The sequence below is a fragment of the Aotus nancymaae genome, unplaced genomic scaffold, assembly GCF_030222135.1.
Source record: "Aotus nancymaae isolate 86718 unplaced genomic scaffold, 86718_ANA_hifiasm-v0.15.2.pri h1tg000019l, whole genome shotgun sequence".
Taxonomy (NCBI): Eukaryota; Metazoa; Chordata; class Mammalia; order Primates; family Aotidae; genus Aotus; species Aotus nancymaae.
The window spans coordinates 48,679,013-48,697,001 of NW_026988431.1; the positions used below are offsets into that span (position 1 = coordinate 48,679,013).

A 17,989-nucleotide genomic window follows, 5' to 3' on the forward strand; every position below is an offset into this window, starting at 1 on the left:
AAATAATTGTGTGTGTGCGCGTGTGTGTGTGTGTGTATAGAAAAAGAGTGTACAAGTACACAATGAGAAGGTAAACAGGATAAAAGTTAACATAACATAAAGGTCCCACATGCGATTGAGGGGAGGAAGAGGAAAGGAAGTGGGTAGCAGCAAAGAGGCGCAAGACTGTAAGCTCCTTATAGAGAGGGGCCATTTGTAGTTTGTCAACTGCTAGATCCCCAGCATAGAATTTAAGTCAATAAATATTTAAAGCAGGAAGGAGAAAAAAGAGCAATATCCCTTGTTCAAACTAACTTGGGGAATAAGGACCCAGGGAAGGGACAAATGATTAATTGTTATGCCAGTGCTTGGGAATCAGCAAGCTGCTCTATTTAGAATGAGACCAACGAATCTTCGAAGCTGCAGACATGGACACATGGTGTGTCATGGTAGGTACCTCACACTGTACCCATATTGCTCAGGGACTCAGTTCTCAACACTTTAATAGTTAGGTTAGGCTTAGACCCACCTTACACCCATCATTGAACCTTTCTCAGCCTCTGCATCCTCACTGATAAAAAGTGAGAGGTTACTGATCAATCAAATACTTACCAGGCATCTCCCATATGCAAGGTTCTAAAGTCACATTCCCTGTTCTCTAGGGCTTTCACTCTAGAAGGGATCTCAGAAACCAGTGGCATTTAATATTTTCTTGAGATCCTTGAGGTCTTTTCCAGTCCTGAAAATTCTATACAAAAATTCTGGGGCTTTCTATTAAAAAAATAAACATGAATTTAGTGTAACCACTCTCTAAAATACTCATGGTAAATGTATACCCTCTTAGAGGTGAAAGTGTACTGGAAATGCCCCTTATTTCCTAACTTAAAAAAAATCTGTACACATAAGGCAATAAAATGCTTGACAGCATATATAATAAAGCCTTCTGTCAATAGTCCAATGGGGTTTAGCTGCCAAAATTTTTGCTCCTTGATAAGTTACTCGAATAGCAAGAATTTCAAAAATGTAACCAAGCTCTTTTGCTAGAAAAGACATATGAAGGATAGAAATACTTTTAAAGCAATAAATTTATCAATGAGAGAAATAATGTTGAAGTGTAGATTAATGATTTGTGTTAAAATTAAAACATCGAAAGCATTTTAATTTTCTGCTTCAACAGTCCTCTGCATTCGTAGTCGACTAGCACAAAAATGGTTACAAAGGCTAATTTTGTTAAAGACCTTGGAGAAAAGAGAAAAGAATTGCTTCTCCATGAATACTAAAGATGACAAAATAGGAAACCAATAACATTTTATCACTTTATATAAATTAATCTAATTTAGAAATAATTCAGTACTATGATTTATGCAGAATTTGTTCTCTGGCTAAGAAAAAAATTTTACATTACTAGTATCAGAAACATGGTACCTACAGTTGCTAGATATTAAATGTCTACACTGATTTATATAATTTAGGAGAAATGATAAGGGACAAGGGATCAAAAATATAATTAGAGACCAAAATAAGAGACCTATAAGAATATTATTTCCCAGATGGGTTCTTAGAAGCTCAAGCAAAAGCATATGTGTATTAAAAATGATCTCAACAGGCTGCAAGTTGACATACTGAGACTAAGTATTTATATTTTAAAAATAACAATCCTTGGCTGAATGCAGTAGCTCATGCCTGTAATTGGGAGGCCGAGGCGGGTAGATCACGAGGTCAGGAGTTCAAGACCAGCCTCGCCATCATGATGAAACTCCTCCTAAAAATTCTCTACTAAAAATACAAAATACAAAAATTAGCTGGGCATGGTGGCATGTGCCTGTAATCCCAGCTACTCGGAAGGCTGAGGCAGGAGAATTGCTTGAACCAGGAGCTGGGAGGCAGAGGTTGCAGTGAGCTGAGATCGCGCCACTGCACACCAGCCTAGGCTACAGAGAGAGAGACTCTGTCTCAGAAAAAATAAGTAAATAAATAACCATCCTCCTGTCACTGACTGATATAATTCCCAAGGATCTGAACACTATTATTTTTCTGGTAGACACACAGGGCAACTGCTTTAAAGAGTTAAATTCCACAACTAAAGGTCATTCACCTATGGTTTTGTAGAGCAGCAACTCTAAAACCTTTACCCTAAGAAATGAAAAATTTCTAAACATCCTTTGGATTCACAGAGTCAACACTACTACCTAGTAAATTACCATATAGTGAAATCATTACTGGATCTAAATGCTACATGGATTATGTTACATTATTTGTAAAGTTCAGCACCTGGTTCCCCATAGAGAGTTAATAATCATTTATTTCTTATGAAGACACAAAAAGAAGCCAGTTGGATGCCACCAGGCAAGGAGAGTCCTGTCTCATAGAGCCCTGCTGCCATCAATGATGGGGAAACCAGGATCTCAGCTCTTTAGCAGCTCCAAATTGAATACTTCCATACTCACGTGGCCAACACACAGAGGCTTTGAAATGCTTTCACATAAAATTCCTTTTATGTCACAATATTCCAATGCCATAAATATCTAGTCATTTTTGATAATCAGAAAATGCAGGGATTTACAAGATTTATCCCACAGAAAATCCACTTAGCATTTCATAATACTTAGTTCAGATCATAAAGGCCACTTGAGTTGGAATGACAGAATGTGGGCTTTTAGAATTAACCTCAGGAACAAGATGGCAGAATAGAAACCTACACCATTCATTCCCACTGCTGGGACACCAAATTTTAACAGCTATCAAATTTTTTTTTTTTTTTTTTTTTTTTTTTTTTTTTTTTTTTTGAGACGGAGTTTCGCTCTCGATACCCAGGCTGGAGCGCAATGGCGCGATCTCGGCTCACCGCAATCTCCGCCTCCTGGGTTCAGGCAATTCTCCTGCCTCAGCCTCCTGAGTAGCTGGGATTACAGGCACGCGCCACCGTGCCCAGCTAATTTTTTGTATTAGTAGAGACGGGGTTTCACCATGTTGACCAGGATGGTCTCGATCTCTTGACCTCGTGATCCACCCGCCTCGGCCTCCCAAAGTGCTGGGATTACAGGCTTGAGCCACCGCGCCCGGCCCAGCTATCAAATTTTAACACAGAAAAGCACCATCACAAGAACCAAAAATCAGGTAACATCTCGGCCACAGTGGGATAGAACAAAAAGCAGGTTCTTCAGGTCTCTGAGTCCAGGCCTAGGCTCTTCTCTTGGACAGTATTTCCAGACCTGCTCTAGGCCAGAAAGGAGTCCACTGCGTTGAAGGAAGGGTCCCAGGTCTGTCAGCAATCACCACAGCTGATGGAAGAGCCCTTGGACTTTAAGTGAACATGGGCAGTGGCCTATGAGAAAACCCCCATGGTTCAGTAGTAGTGGTGGCCACAATGAAAGGCTCCTCTGCTGTGGAAAGGGGAGGGAAGAACAGGAAGGACTTTGCATTGTGGCCTGAGTGCCGGCTTAGCCGCTGTAGAATAGAACATCAGGTAAATTACTGAAGTTTTTACTCTAGTCCTTGGCTCCCAGACAGCATCGCTGGACATGCCTATGGCCCAGGGGAACTTGCCATCCTAAAGGGAAAAGCCTAAGGCAAGGCCCAGTGCTGTGCTGGCTTCAGGTCTGACCCAGCATAGTCCCAGTGGTTGTGGTTACAGAGATGCTTGCATCACCACACTCCCAGCTCCCAGTAGCTCAGTAAAGAGAGAGAGGGGATCCATATGTTTGGAGAAAGTAAGGGAAAAAGAACAGGAGTCTGCCTGGTAATCTAGAAAATTCTTTTAGATCCGATCTAAGACCACTAAGGTGATAACTCTATGAGTCTGAAAAAAACATGGCATTATTGGACTTGGGATCCAAGTCTCTTTTAATACCTGGAAAGTCTTCCCAAGAAGAATAGGCACAAACAAGTTTAGACTGTGAAGACTACAATAAACACCGAACTCTTCCATGCCCGAACACCAAAGAACATCTACTAGCATCAACACCATCCAGGAAAACATGACCTCACCAAATAAACTAAATAAGCCACCAGGGACCAATTCTGGAGAAACTGAGATATATGACCTTATGAACAGAAAATTCAAAATGGCTGTTTTGAGGAAAGTCAAAGAAATTCAAGATAGCACAGAGAAGGAATTCAGAATTTTATCAGCTATACTTTAAAAAGATATTGAAATAACTAAAAAGAACCAAGCAGAAATTCTAGAGTTGAAAAATACAACTGACATGATGAAGAATCTTTTAATAGCAGAATTAATCAAGCAGAAGAAAGGGCTAGTGAGCTTAAAGACAGGCTATTTGAAAATATATAGTCAGAGGAGAAAAAAAGAAGAAAGAATGAAAAACAATGAAGCCCACCTTCAAGATCTAAAAGATAGCCTCAAAAAAGCAAATCTAAAAGTTATTGGCCTCAAAGAGGAAGTAGAGAGAGAGAGAGACAGAGGTAGAATGTTTATTCAAAGAGATAGTATCAGAGAAATTCCCAAACCTAGGAAAAGATATCAACATTCAAGCACAAGAAGGTTATAGAATACAAAGCAGATTTAACCCAAAGAAGACTATCTCAAGGCATTGAATAATCAAACTCCCAAAGGTCAAGGATGAAGAAAGGATCTTAAAAGCAGCAAGAGAAAAATAAATAAATAACATATAATGGAGCACCAACACATCTGGCAGCAGACTTTTCAATGGGAACCTTACAAGCCAGGAGAGAGTGGCCAACATATTTAAAATGTTGACAGAAAAAATTTTTACCTTAGAATTAACTTTGTCACTAGCTGGCTGCTATCAATATGTACCAGTCACTTACCTTCTCATCTATAAAAGGAGAGTGGTTTTAGTCAGAGGTTTATAATTAACAAAAGGAGTAAGGAATAACAGATTATTCTGAAATATAATGAAAGCTAAGGACTTTGTACAAAGGAAGAGGATGCACAAATGTATATGCATATCTACATAGAGCATCTAGCACAATGTTTGCAAAAATTTCATAAATGTCCTGAAGCCTGGCTATGGGTTTTGTTTAGAATCCCTTTATCAGGGGGCTCCCCAAGTCCTTGCTATTGTAGATCACGGTATTACTTATATCCTTGACTATATCTTCATATGTTTTAGACATAGAGATTCAAATTTTTAAGCCCATTGTACAAAGAAAATTACCTGCCGATCCATAGCCCCCATGTTTCCTCCTTGTAAATCTAAGTATTGGGACACTCCTGGGGGTCTTTGTCATTAGCTGTGCTCCTCACACACAACTTTCCAACCTCTCAATGCTTCGTACGAGGGAAAACAGTTCTCTTCTCCCTCACACCCATCCTTCTTCCACCTGTTCCTTGGAGAATAGGACAAATTTCTCATGCCAGAGGACTTATACCCAAGCCCAGTGGGTCTCCTAAAGCAATGCTGCTGAAACTTATTCATCTGAGGACCTTGTTAAAATGCAGACTCCAAAAAAATAAAAAATAAAAATAAATAAATAAATAAAATGCAGACTCCAACTCAGAAAGTCTCTGGTGGAGCTGAGAGACTGCATTTTTAACAAGCTCCCAAGGACCACTCCAGTAGACACCAACTCTTAGCCTTCACCCCTAGTTCCTCAGCCCCCTTCCCACACTCAGCCTAAGGGCAACTCACACAGTGTCTCCAGAAGTTCTCTAGTATCCTCTAAAGAAAGGGTGTTGAAGCTCTTTTAAAACACAAACCCACTCCTTCAGCAGCTTTAAAAGAAACAAGTTTGTGTAATGCATTGCTGTGGCATAATAGTGGGAAAACCCTAGATTTGAGAGTCTAACAAACGTGGGTTTGAACTCCACAATCTAACAATGTGATTTATGGCAAACTGTGATTTCTGTGAGTTTCATCTGTAAAACAGTCTTGTTGAGAGACTTAAAAGAGGTAATGCTACTCCATTGACAACCTTGATTCAGCATCAACCCTAACATTTCCTAATGATCCCTCAAGAATATTCTAATATAGAATCCACTGATTCCTCCAGACAAGGTCTAAACTCAGTTACAGTAACATCAGCCTCAAGTTCTTCTTTGTGTCACCCTTAAGATCCTATATGCAAAGCAGGAGATGTCATGCAAAACGAGGGCAATCCGAGAAGGCAAAGTTTCTTCTTTACAATTCTGAGACTTCTAGGAATAACACAGAGAACACGAGCACCAGTTTTCTCAAATGTAGCATAATGGAGGTAGAGCAGATACCTACAGGGACTGACACAGCTTGCCTTCCACAATAAAACACACATGGGTCTCTAAGTCTCTGGATACCACTTAGTTTTCCAAAGTAGACAAATAAACACAACTCTAGTTAATACTCAAGGTTGCATGTGATATGATCCCAATGATGGCACTGTTCTGTCAATTCCTGCATTTCATATTTCTTTCTGTACCAATTCTTCAAATTATCCTACTGTGAACTGTGTAGTTCTCATTATAGATTAATCAAACCAAAACACTATTAATAGGTTCTTTGTTATATGTTGTTAAGGGCCTTCTCAAAGTATTTCAGCTTATCACCAGAAATCTGTGTACAACATTGTGAGGTCAATTAGTGCTCAAAGGTATATCTTTCTATCAGGTAACAGATATATTGGTCATAAAGTTAAGACAGATCACATTTTAAGGACACTAAGAAAGCATATTAAAGGGAATATGAAATAAATGTTATTATACAAAAGAGAAAAATAACCATATAAAGGTCAGCATATCACTTCCTCCTGCCTCTCTGCAAAGTCTATAAAGTGAAGATTTTCATGCACAACTTTTGCCTGAACTAGTGTACAATTATATGCTGTATTAAATCAGTAAACTCATACCTGATTTTGGGTACTGATCAAATCAATACATTAGTTAATCAACAACTTGAATGTAGTGATTTTTACCCCTCCCATGTCATCGAAATCACCTGCTTGGGTCGAGTCCAACCATCACTATTTTGGTTTGGTTTGGTTTTAACTTGGTAGCTGGCCACATACCATAGCAACATCTTGTTCCGTACTGTTGCCTGCTTCTTGAGAATACCTTGCTTTTCCTACTCTTTCCCATAGCTGCCTGTGGTTATCAGAGCAGAATTCTCTGAGCCTCATTCTCCTCATTAACAAAATGAGGATAATAATAGTACCTCCAATCATCAGCACTTTTTTAAAAAAGCACCCTAGCAGGTTCAAATGTATAACCAGATTTGAGAATCACTACTTAGTCACTGGTTGTTAAATCACTTTAAGAAAGTGCAGACTTAAAACACATTACTGAGATTATAGACAATTTTTCCCATCTTTACTCTTTTTTATGCTTTCCAAATTTTCTACTGTAAACCCGTGTTGCTATCATCAGAAAAAATAAAGGGAAAAAATATTTTTAAAGAAAAAACACAGTGGCCGGATATGGTGGCTCACACCTGTAATCCCAGCACTTTGGGAGGCCGAGGTGGGTGGATCACCCGAGGTCAGGAGTTCGAGACCAGCCTGGCCAACATGGTGAAACCCCATCTCTACTAAAAATACAAAAATTAGCCAGGTGTGGTGGTGCACTCCTGTAATCCCAGCTACTCGGGAGGCTGAGGCAGGAGAATCACTTGAATCCAGAAGTGGAGGGTGAAGTGAGCTGAGATGGCGCCATTGCACTCCAGCCTAAACAACAAGAGTAAAACTCCATCTCAAAAAAGGAAAAAAAGAAAAAGAGAGAGAGGCCGGGCGCGGTGGCTCAAGCCTGTAATCCCAGCACTTTGGGAGGCCGAGGCGGGTGGATCACAAGGTCGAGAGATTGAGACCATCGTGGTCAACATGGTGAAACCCTGTCTCCACTAATACAAAAAATTAGCTGGGCATGGTGGTGCGTGCCTGTAATCCCAGCTACTCAGGAGGCTGAGGCAGGAGAATTGCCTGAACCCAGGAGGCGGAGGTGGCAGTGAGCTGAGATCGCACCATTGCACTCCAGCCTGGGTAATGAGCGAAACTCCGTCTCAAAAAAAAAAAAGAAAAAGAGAGAGAGAGAGGGAGGGAGGGAGGGAGGAAAGAAGGGAGGAAGGAAGGGAGGGAAGAAAGAAAGGGAAGAAAGAAGGAAAGAGAAAGAGAAAGAAAGAAAAAAGAAAGAGAAAGAGAGGGAAGGAAGGGAGGGAGGGAGGAAGGGAAGAAAGAAGGAAAGAAAAAAAGAAAGAAAGTGAGCAGCTACAAATTCCCAAGCATAAATGACTCTTCCATATTTGCCTGCTTAATTTATATTCAAATACGGTATTTCTATCCATGTCCTTCTTATGTAAGGCTCCTCTTCCCTACCCTTCAACTATCATCACAGAAAATAATCATTATCAAATTCATGAATTTGATAGTTCTGTTGAGAAAATACGTATTGGTCACCCTAAGTCTGAGGGTTTCAACCCACCAAAATCTAATTGGCTGACCACTAGAATCACACGAGGAGTTCTAACAAATTTCCCCATACCCTGGCCACAATCCAGACCAAAAAATCAGAGACTTGGCTGGGACCCAGGAAATAGTTTGTTTTTATTTTTGTTTTTGTTTTATCCCCAGATGATTTCAATGCACAGCCAAGGCTGGGAACCACTGGCTTAAAGCATTAATTACTTACAAGTCTCCACATCTAGAGATGATAAGCTTCTACTTAGCTTAAAAACACAATACCGTGAAATTCTCACACTGGCACAATTTCAAAGAACGGTCATTTGTAGAAATGCATTGATGTTCAATTTCAAGTTGGCAGGGAGTAAAACTAGGACACTAAATAATAAATGTGTTCCCTATTCTTCCTTTTAATTGAGCATAAGCCACCATCTTTTACATTTCAATAGGAGAAATTCTAAAAACACTTATATGTCAGTCACATATGCTGACAAACAGACAAAAACATTTTCACAGATTCTATATTTATCCTACCCAGGGAGGCATTTATTTCTCAGAGAGATCTTGCTACCTATAAGTCAGGAATGTACTCTCATAGCGCCTGAGATTCTTAGAGGAAAGGCCTAGATGCTGACCATTTTTCTTGTTTGTAAAGCTGAAATAAAAATGCTTCTTCGTAACGTTTAAAGAAGTCCTATATATACTGTTTGATTCTTCTCCTCATGTACCCCCCAGGCTTCTTTTCTTCCTCTCTTACTGAGAAAACTAGAGTTTTTTTTATTTGTTTGTTTGTTTTGATGCAGGTCTATTTCGTGCTCTCTGCAGTAAGAATTACCCCACAGACAATGCTTCTGGAATGGAGATTTTCAGACACAAACAGCAGAGAATTTTAATAGTATGCAAACAACTGCAATTAAACAGCTTTACTAATAGAGCTATTTTACAGAGAGAAATCTTCAGTTTCAGAGTCAGATAAAATACATGTATGTATAACCAACATGGAAAGTCTACAATGAACTCAAAAAGCCTTTTGAAATTCTTTTAAGAAATTCTTTTCGGTCGGGCACGGTGGCTCATGCCTGTAATCCCAGCACTTTGGGAGGCCGAGACGGGTGGATCACGAGGTCAAGAGATCGAGACCATCCTGGTCAACACGGCGAAACCCCGTCTCTACTGAAAATATAAAAAATCAGCTGGGCATGGTGGCGCATGCCTGTAATCCCAGCTACTCGGGAGGCTGAGGCAGGAGAATCACTTGAACCGGGGGGGGTGGAGGTTGCAGCGAGCCAAGATCACATCTTTGTACTCCATCCAGCCTGGGCAACAAGAGCAAAACTCCATCTCAAAGAAGAAAAAAAAAAGGAGCACCTTTCCATCCCTTCCATCATTGCAGAATATAAATGACCTTGCATAGTAAGCATAACAGCAAGATCACAGTGGGTTCAGTTACCCAGAAAAATCCCTTCATTGAATTAGATTCCCGATGAGGAATAGAGGCTGATACACCTCAACATGGATTTTTATACATATAGATCATTGCTTCGTTCTGATTAATCCATCTACATAATGTTGCAAAAAGCAAACAAAATAAAGAACACTAGTAGCTTTAGGGAAGTTAAGTCGCTCTAATCTAAAATGTTAGTGAACAAGGACTTGCCTAGTGTGGCCCTAGGAGTACAAGGAGAGCTGTCAGTTGTTGGGGGGGCTAGGATTCCATCCATCAAAATCACATTACCTGAGCCCCTGTTATGTGTATTACCTCATCAATGCCCAGGGTAGCAGAGATGGCACCATGAGGAGTGAAACTGGAGAAAACACCCTTCACCCTCAGAAACGAGCAGGGAAAGAGCTACAAAGAATAACTTAGAGATTGCTTAAGTTGGTAGCTTATGGGAGCAGCCCCCACAGTGTGAGAAGAGACTGTCATCAGTAGGTCTGGGAAGAGCAAGGAACAACTTCCACCCCGTCCCATCTTTCAAGCCCTTGCAGTCTGCAGAGCTCCACATGAAGAAATATGGAGAGAAGAGAAAGGGCAGGAGCCAAACAGTTGCCCCAGTGTCCTCAGGGGCACAGGAAGCTGTGCCCTAGCCAGAGGAAATTTACAGCAGAGAAGGCATGAGGCTGAAGAGAGATGGTAGATCCTCTCTGAAGGATGCTTGGTGACAGATGGAGCCAAGTTAAAACTGAGAATCTACAGAAGATGGAAGCAGAGGGAATCTGGATCACCTCACTGCTGCTGACATGCACCAGGGACATGTGGATTAAAAGGCCTTTGCTCTCTCTTCCTTGTACCAAAATCTGTGGAACAGGGCCTTGAATTCTCCTTCAAGGGGAAGGAATATAGCATAGACAGAGGAACCCTCCCCATCAACCACCAACAGCCAGGTCAGCAGGAAAGGGGGCTTAATGACTTTGAGATTAAAGTTTTAAAATGGACCGGATACTTAACAGCCAAAATTATCCAGAAAGTAATAGAACTACCCAAGATGCTACAATGGAATGGAGGCTTTTTTTTGCTATTTTTTGTTTTTTGGGTTTTTTTTTTTTTTTGTCTCATTTTGTCACCAGGCTGGAGTACAGTTGTGTGATCTTGGCTCATTGCAACCTCTGTTTCCCAGGTTCAAGCGATTCTCCTGCCTCACCCTCCTGAGTAACTGGGACAACAGGTGCACGCCACCACGCCCAGCTAATTTTTTTTTTGCATTTTTAGTAGAGATGAGGTTTTACCATGTTGGCCAGGATGGTCTCAATCTCTTCACCTCGTGATCTGCCTGCCTTGGCCTCCCAAGGTGGTGAGATTACAGGCATGAGCCACCGCACCCAGCCTTGGACAGAGTATTTTTTGAAGCATTCACTGAAGCATATATGCTACACTAAGTTGAGAATGTTCAATAAACCAGTTACAAATGGAACACTTATCATAAAGACCCAAAAAAGGAATGAACTTCAGAATTTAAAACATAAATACTATTCATTGAGAATTTTTTATATCTCCAAGACATCAAAGAAGAGCATATGTTCCCAAAAGGTCATAGAACAAGTATGTTTCATACCAGCTCACATTAAAGGTTTTTTCCTTTGTGCTCTAAACTAGATATAAATATCCTCTTTTGTAAGGCCTGAATGGATGGCTATGATTTCCCTCAGACAGGGGAAGAAGAAAAGGAGATAAATCAATGTGGTCAGTTAACTCACAGCAAATTCTCTAATTCACCTCTGTTTAAAAGTAGGGGAGGTAGACAATCTAGCATTTCTTAAAATTTTTGCGCTTAGAAACTTATAGGTCATCTTCCCACTACTCCGGTAGGAGCCCCTACAAAGTGCCACACCTGGGTCAGACCACGTCTCCCTCTGTCTAAATCTACATCACCTGCAAGACACACCTGACCATCATAGTCCTGAAAGGACACCTGCCCTGATGCTTTCTGCTTCAGTGGCCATCACTGGGAGATGGAGAGCCCTGTGGGTGGGACCAAAAAAAGAAATCTACTGGGCAACGCTGCTTCCAAAATTAGTTCTGTTCTAATTTATAAAACTTAAATGATTCAAATATATTTTCTCTCTTAAGGCCTATCTTCTTTTTTTTTAACTCTTCCTCTCAATTTGTCTTTGAAATTTTTCCCTGGTAGTCTCCAATAATCTAACGATAATACTTTTAATCTTTTCTTTTTCCTTTCTTTCTTTCTTTTTTTTTTTTTAGGCAGTTTCACTCTTGTTGCCCAGGCTGGAGTGCAATGGCGCAATCTCAGGTCACTGCAAACTCCCAGGTTCAAGCGATTCTCCTGCCTCGGCCTCCCGAGTAGATGGGATTACAAGTGCCCACCACCACACCCAGCTAATTTTTTGTATTTTTAGTAGAGAGGGGGTTTCACCATGTTGGCCAGGCTGGTCTCAAACTCCTGACCTCAGATGATCCACCTGCCTCAGCCTCCCAAAATGCTGGGATTACAGGCATAAGCCACTGTGCCTGGCTGATACTTTTAATTTAATCATGGTCACAAAATCTTGATTGTCATTGCATTAATAGGAATTCTATGTGCACAAGTATCTTCTGGATCTAGAAAAGGATGCTTATAAAGTTATGGCTGGAAGAGCTAGGCTTTGATTCAGTAAAGAAATGCCACTCTAACATAAAATCTAGTGATGCCCCACAAAACTAAAGCAGGCAGGCTGCCAAAGTCTAATAAACTGGGCAAAATCAATTGGAACCCTAATTCACTTTTGCATAATTTCATTCTCCTTGCATATTTATCAGTCAGGATCTGGCATTCTTCTCTTTTCCTCCAGTGCAGATGGAATTTCAGTGAGGGAGAAATTTCGCTCTTCTTTTTTTCATAGAATCTTATTTGTCCTGAAAGCTTATTGTCTCAGTCCTAGATATTAGTCTCTCCATGGTCAGGAGAAACCTGTAACCATTCACACACACACACATTCTACCTCTCTCCCTAAAGGTAAATGTAGCTTTTTGCCAATGCAACACTAACTACAAAGTTTACAGTCCAAAAAGAAATCTTACCCTCTCTTCAATGCCATCCTGCCAGCCTTTCATTCTCAGACCCCTGGCCTAAAGAACACTTCCATCTATCATACTCCTATCTTGATGTTTGACTACACAGAGACCTCAAACCTTGCTGCTGCAAGGGAACTTTGCAATCTGGTACAACCCTCACTGGAAAGACAGGGAAACTGAGGGTCCCAGAAGTGACATGAATCTACACAAGTTAGTATTTAAACTTGGATTAGAACTAGTCTTCAGGATCCCATTTCAGCCTACTTTCCATTACAAACTAGCGGTCAAGTTTCTACCTTCACATCACCAACTAGGTCTGTGGCCAGGAAGGGGAGGCTGGATAAAAAGTCATCATTTAATTAATTAACTAAATCAATTAGTCTTATTAAACTGTAGTTGTGAAGCAAAGTAAAAGTATTAATATATAAGGCAACCTCTTGAAAAGGCATACTACATGAATATGTAATAAGAGAACTACCCTTAATTTTATCCCTAGATAGTAAGAGATACTCCTAATTCAGTCCAAAATGTTTTCTAGTCTAGATTTGTGATGGTCATTCAGAATTACTCATTTAGCAACATGACACCAACAAAAATTAATTTTCTTATAAGAAGTTGAGATGATACCATAATAACTTACAAGAAAGCAATTAATACTTTTTCCAATAGTACAAGTATAACTAGCAGTATGTGGAAACAAACATTAAGTCACTTATTAAGGAGCTCAAATGTTTGGAAAGGCTTATGTGCATAAGAAATTGCATGTGCATATTAATTGCAAATCCACTGATTATTGGTTAAGAATCAAGACTGCATCCCAGGTCAGAAAAAAAAAATACTGCAATTCACTGAAACCAAGAGAAATAGCTGAAGGTATAGGCAATTTTCAAATCAGGATAAATCATGAAGATATAAGCCATTAAGGCAAGGTTCATACCACACCAAACATTCTTTGCTCTAGAATTTTTTCTGTTGCAAACGTATCAGAAGAACAAACACCAAGTAGGGAAAATCCTGGCGACTAGCTTCTCTGATAGGTGCAAATTCCTTTGGGTTTTTCCTAAAAATCCAGGCAAAAGACAGACGAGAGAGAAATACAAAAATTCATCATTCCTAACAAGGTTTCTGTCATCATTGGACAGAGAAGTCAATTCAATCAGTTTATTTTTGTTAAGCACTATTTCCCAACATTTCCAGATACTTCATTTCTGTCTCAGAAATGGGAAGATGAAATGGTAGGTAGATAAAAGACCAGATATAAGCAGACTCTTAACAGTAGATTTAATAGTCTCTTTCTCTTTGGGTTGTAGGACTGTGGGTAATATTTTGAATGGTTTCCAATGAGAATATACCGCTTCTATAATCAGAAAATGAGGCTATGAATATGCTTTATGAACTGTGAAACTACACAAATGTTACAGTTTTATTTTTACTGCTATTGACCATTTTAGAGTTCTCATTTTAATGTAGCTCTTTTATCCTGGCAACACAGCTGAAGACTGTCTGTAAAAAGAGAATCTGGCTAGCATAATTTGCACACCAAGTCTACTTATTCCAAAAGTCTATTATCCTGCATGGGAAATGGGTTTTTATTGGAAGAAGTTTTGTTTATTTTTGTTTTGGTTGATTTGGTTACGTAAGGAGAGTTATCAACAAAAACAAGGAGAAGCCAAAGTGAATAAGCAAAGCCTGGTCAGTAAATGTTCAAGAAGCCCAAGAGAAATCTGACATTTCCTACTCAACATGTCCTGTCCTCTTTCTTTTCTCAGAAATATTCTTAAATCCTCTACAAAGACATTATCACTAGAAGCCCCTTGGTTTAAAATATCCCAAGACTTCTCACAATTCTTCCTTAAGTTAAATAAGTGCCTATGTTAACAGATTCATTTTCAGCAGCGGTAGAAGCAGAGCAAAAGGCATCCTTCTTTATTGAATTACAACATATCCTGAGGCAAGGAAATCCAAAATGATATTTTATGCTATCAGAAATATATAAAGCTATTGCTGTATTATAAATGAATATAATCATAGTTCTAATCGGCTTTGATCCTTTTAATCTTGAGAGGATTTAATATCTCTAAATCCTTTCAAAAGAGTAATTCTTGAATGCAAAATGTTACCAATTCATATTTTAAGTATTATACTGCCCCCTTGTGTATCTTGTGTTTAGTGAAAAGGGAGCTCACACAATACAGTAATTGTAATTCTCAGAAATAATTCAGTGGAATCTGAATTTAGAACTAGAAACAACTTCAAAAATCATTGAGACCAGCATGCTCATTTCACAGAAAAGAGAACTGAGTTCTTGAAAGATCATATAACTTGTCCAGGACCATACACTGCTAGTCAATAACAGAGAAAATACTGTTGTATAGAACTTAAGCCACAGAATGTTAATTTTTTTTTATTAAATTGGAGAGGCCAGCCTGGAAGAAGAAAGAATAGTGAGGTTTTGGAATTAGGCAGATCAGGATTTGAATCCTAGGTCACCATTTCATAATCTCCACAAGCTTTAGTTCCCCCATTCATAAAATGGGTTGAATAATAGCTATGGCAAAGTCTTTGAAAGGACTCAGTATGACAATGTTAATGTTCATCAAGCCCTTAGTATAAGTATCTGCAATATAGTAATAGACTAATTGGTAATATGACTATAAAAATACATAGAAAAAATTTTAAATGATTATAGCCTTTGAGATCTCTGGATAAACGAATTTTAAAATAATGAAAATAATAATGAGTTTAAGGCACTTTAAACTCTTTAAAAATTGGCATAAAATAAAGTTTGAAAAAATAAAGCTAGTTCTTCTAACTCCCGTGATTCTTCTGTTATTGTACTTACTTACAAATAAATTTGCAACAGAAAAATACCATGAATCAAACACTGCATGAGAGATAAAAGCAATGAACAGGACCCTTGGATGAGGCTCAGAGAAAAGCAACGTAGAACTTCAGACCCACAGTGTCAAGTTGCCATTCCCATGCCTCTTCTGCTAAGGGCACTTCACCACTGGAATGACAGGAGAACCAACCTGGAAAGGTGGAGGCAGCAATTTTCATGCTGATCTTGCTAATGCATAATTAGTTACATCAACTTGGACAGTTATTTCATCCCTGTTTCTCTTTCTTCATCTATAAAATGAAGTCACTCTCTACATTGTAAGGCCTTTTAGTGAGGTGGTATAAATGAATGTTGAAAAAACACTATAAACACTAAAGTGTTTAATTAAGTAAGGTTAAATCTGTTATCTTAAACTTAGTTTAAAGCAATAATAAACATTAAGTCTGTCACCAAATTGAGGAAGACTTCAGAACAACCAATCTTAGAAAGGTGAAAGCAGCTTAGATTATAGGATTCTGTTAAAGAGCACTCCACTCCCCATGAAATCTCTCTCTTCCCTCTACAATTCCACAGACCTCTGATGGAGATTATTCCAAAAATTCTGGCACCACATAAATCTTTGGCTTTTAAATCAGTTTCACCCTAGGGTATCTTGACAGCAGGATTGTAAGAGCTTATCCGTGACTGTATATCACAGAACAAACACCAGCAGGGTAAAGGCAATTTGTCTTAGTTTGTCATGAAAATGACTAATATTATTCTCTGATTCAAAGCTGTAGTAACCCATCCTGATACTAACGGTTTAGTGCTGCAAACTGTTCAGTTCTGTTTTTATATGGGACCTAATATATAGATAAGTCTTAAGGCCCTAAAGTGTGTGGAGGCCAGGCATGCCCATAATCCCAACACTTTGGGAGGCCGAGGCAGGTAGATCACAAGGTCAGGAGATCAAGACCAGCCTGGCCAACATGGTGAAACCCTGTCTCTACTAAAAATATATAAAAATTAGCCAAATTTGGTGGCGTACACCTGTAATCCCAGCTACTCAGGAGGCTGAGGCAGAAGAATCGCTTGAACCCAGGAGGCAGAGGTTGCAGTGAGCCGAGATCGCGCCATTGCACTCCAGCCTGGGTAACAAGAGCGAAACTCCGTCTCGAAAAAAAAGAAAAAGAAAAAAAGGTGTGTGGACTTCTCTTCAATAAGAATCTAAAGCAGGTGGTCACAAGCACTCTCTAACATCTCAATTTGGAAGGCCACACTATGTTAGTAATAAGCACTGACTGGTGATCCACAAATATTAACTAAATAATTATATGCCCCTCGCCCAACATAATTATAAACATCAGAAAGGGATATTAGTGGAGTTGACAGTGCGGTAGAAGAGGGAAGGCACTGATAACACCTACCCTACAAAATAGAAAGAGAGAACACTCTTGTAGTTGTTGAGGTAGGGCCCATTGCTTTACAACTGGAGATAGTAAGTGCAACGGGACTTCTTGGGTAATTATTTATAAACAAGTTAACTCAAGCTCTTGGTTCCATCCACCAAGTATACCATATTTGCATCTAGAGTGCTAGAATAAAAGTCCTGTCAGAAACAAAATAAAAGATCCAACTACATAAATACAAGAGACAGCTTACCATGAAACACACTGTTGTCCACCAGAAAATGCCTGCGGTACTGCACACAGTTCCTTTTCTCCAAGTTCCAGTAACTCATTGTCAGAAGATTTCTGGCACAGCATCAAAACCAAATTGCCCTGTCAAGGGAAACAGAATGAGACAAAAATGAAGAAAACGGCAGGCACACGCTCACACTGGTAGCATAATGCCATCGGTTGCCCAGCATTATGGGGCAACGTATACGGCATAACAACTTCTCCACACATGGACCTGGAATCCCCCAGGCCCTAAGAAATTTCCCACAAGTCTTCCCAGGGTCTAGAATGTCATTTAGCATATCAAAACAGTAACTTTTTCAAACCACCTTTCAGGGCTCCACGTTACCTGTCTCCAGGGGAAATGAACCTGCCATCAGGGAGCGGGTTTCAGGGCTGGTTTACATGCTCCAGGCCTCACTACTAGTAGTCCAAGATCCAAACCAGTCAACACTGGTAACATTTCAGGAAATCTCAGTTGCAGGGTGGGGAGGCAACTGACAGAAACCAAATCATCATTCCCAATTCCTGAATTTTATGTCAGTACAGCATCCATGTGGCAATGAATGAGCCAAACACATTAATAAATGTGCCTCCCTCTTGTGGGTCCCTTACTGGTGTCCATTTAGGACCCCACTAGGGCCTGGATCTGCCCCA

At 39.7% G+C, this 17,989-nt stretch overlaps 1 protein-coding gene across 1 annotated transcript in view; it reads right to left on the reverse strand.

Annotated features, from left to right (window-relative positions):
- Positions 1–17,989, reverse strand: part of PLCH1 (phospholipase C eta 1) — a 231,552-nt gene that overhangs the window by 182,846 nt on the left and 30,717 nt on the right. The window contains exon 2 of the mRNA XM_012447394.3: positions 17,316–17,434. Coding sequence (XP_012302817.2) covers positions 17,316–17,394 — 79 coding nt within the window. The 5' untranslated portion in view covers positions 17,395–17,434. The remainder of the gene's footprint in view (positions 1–17,315; positions 17,435–17,989) is intronic.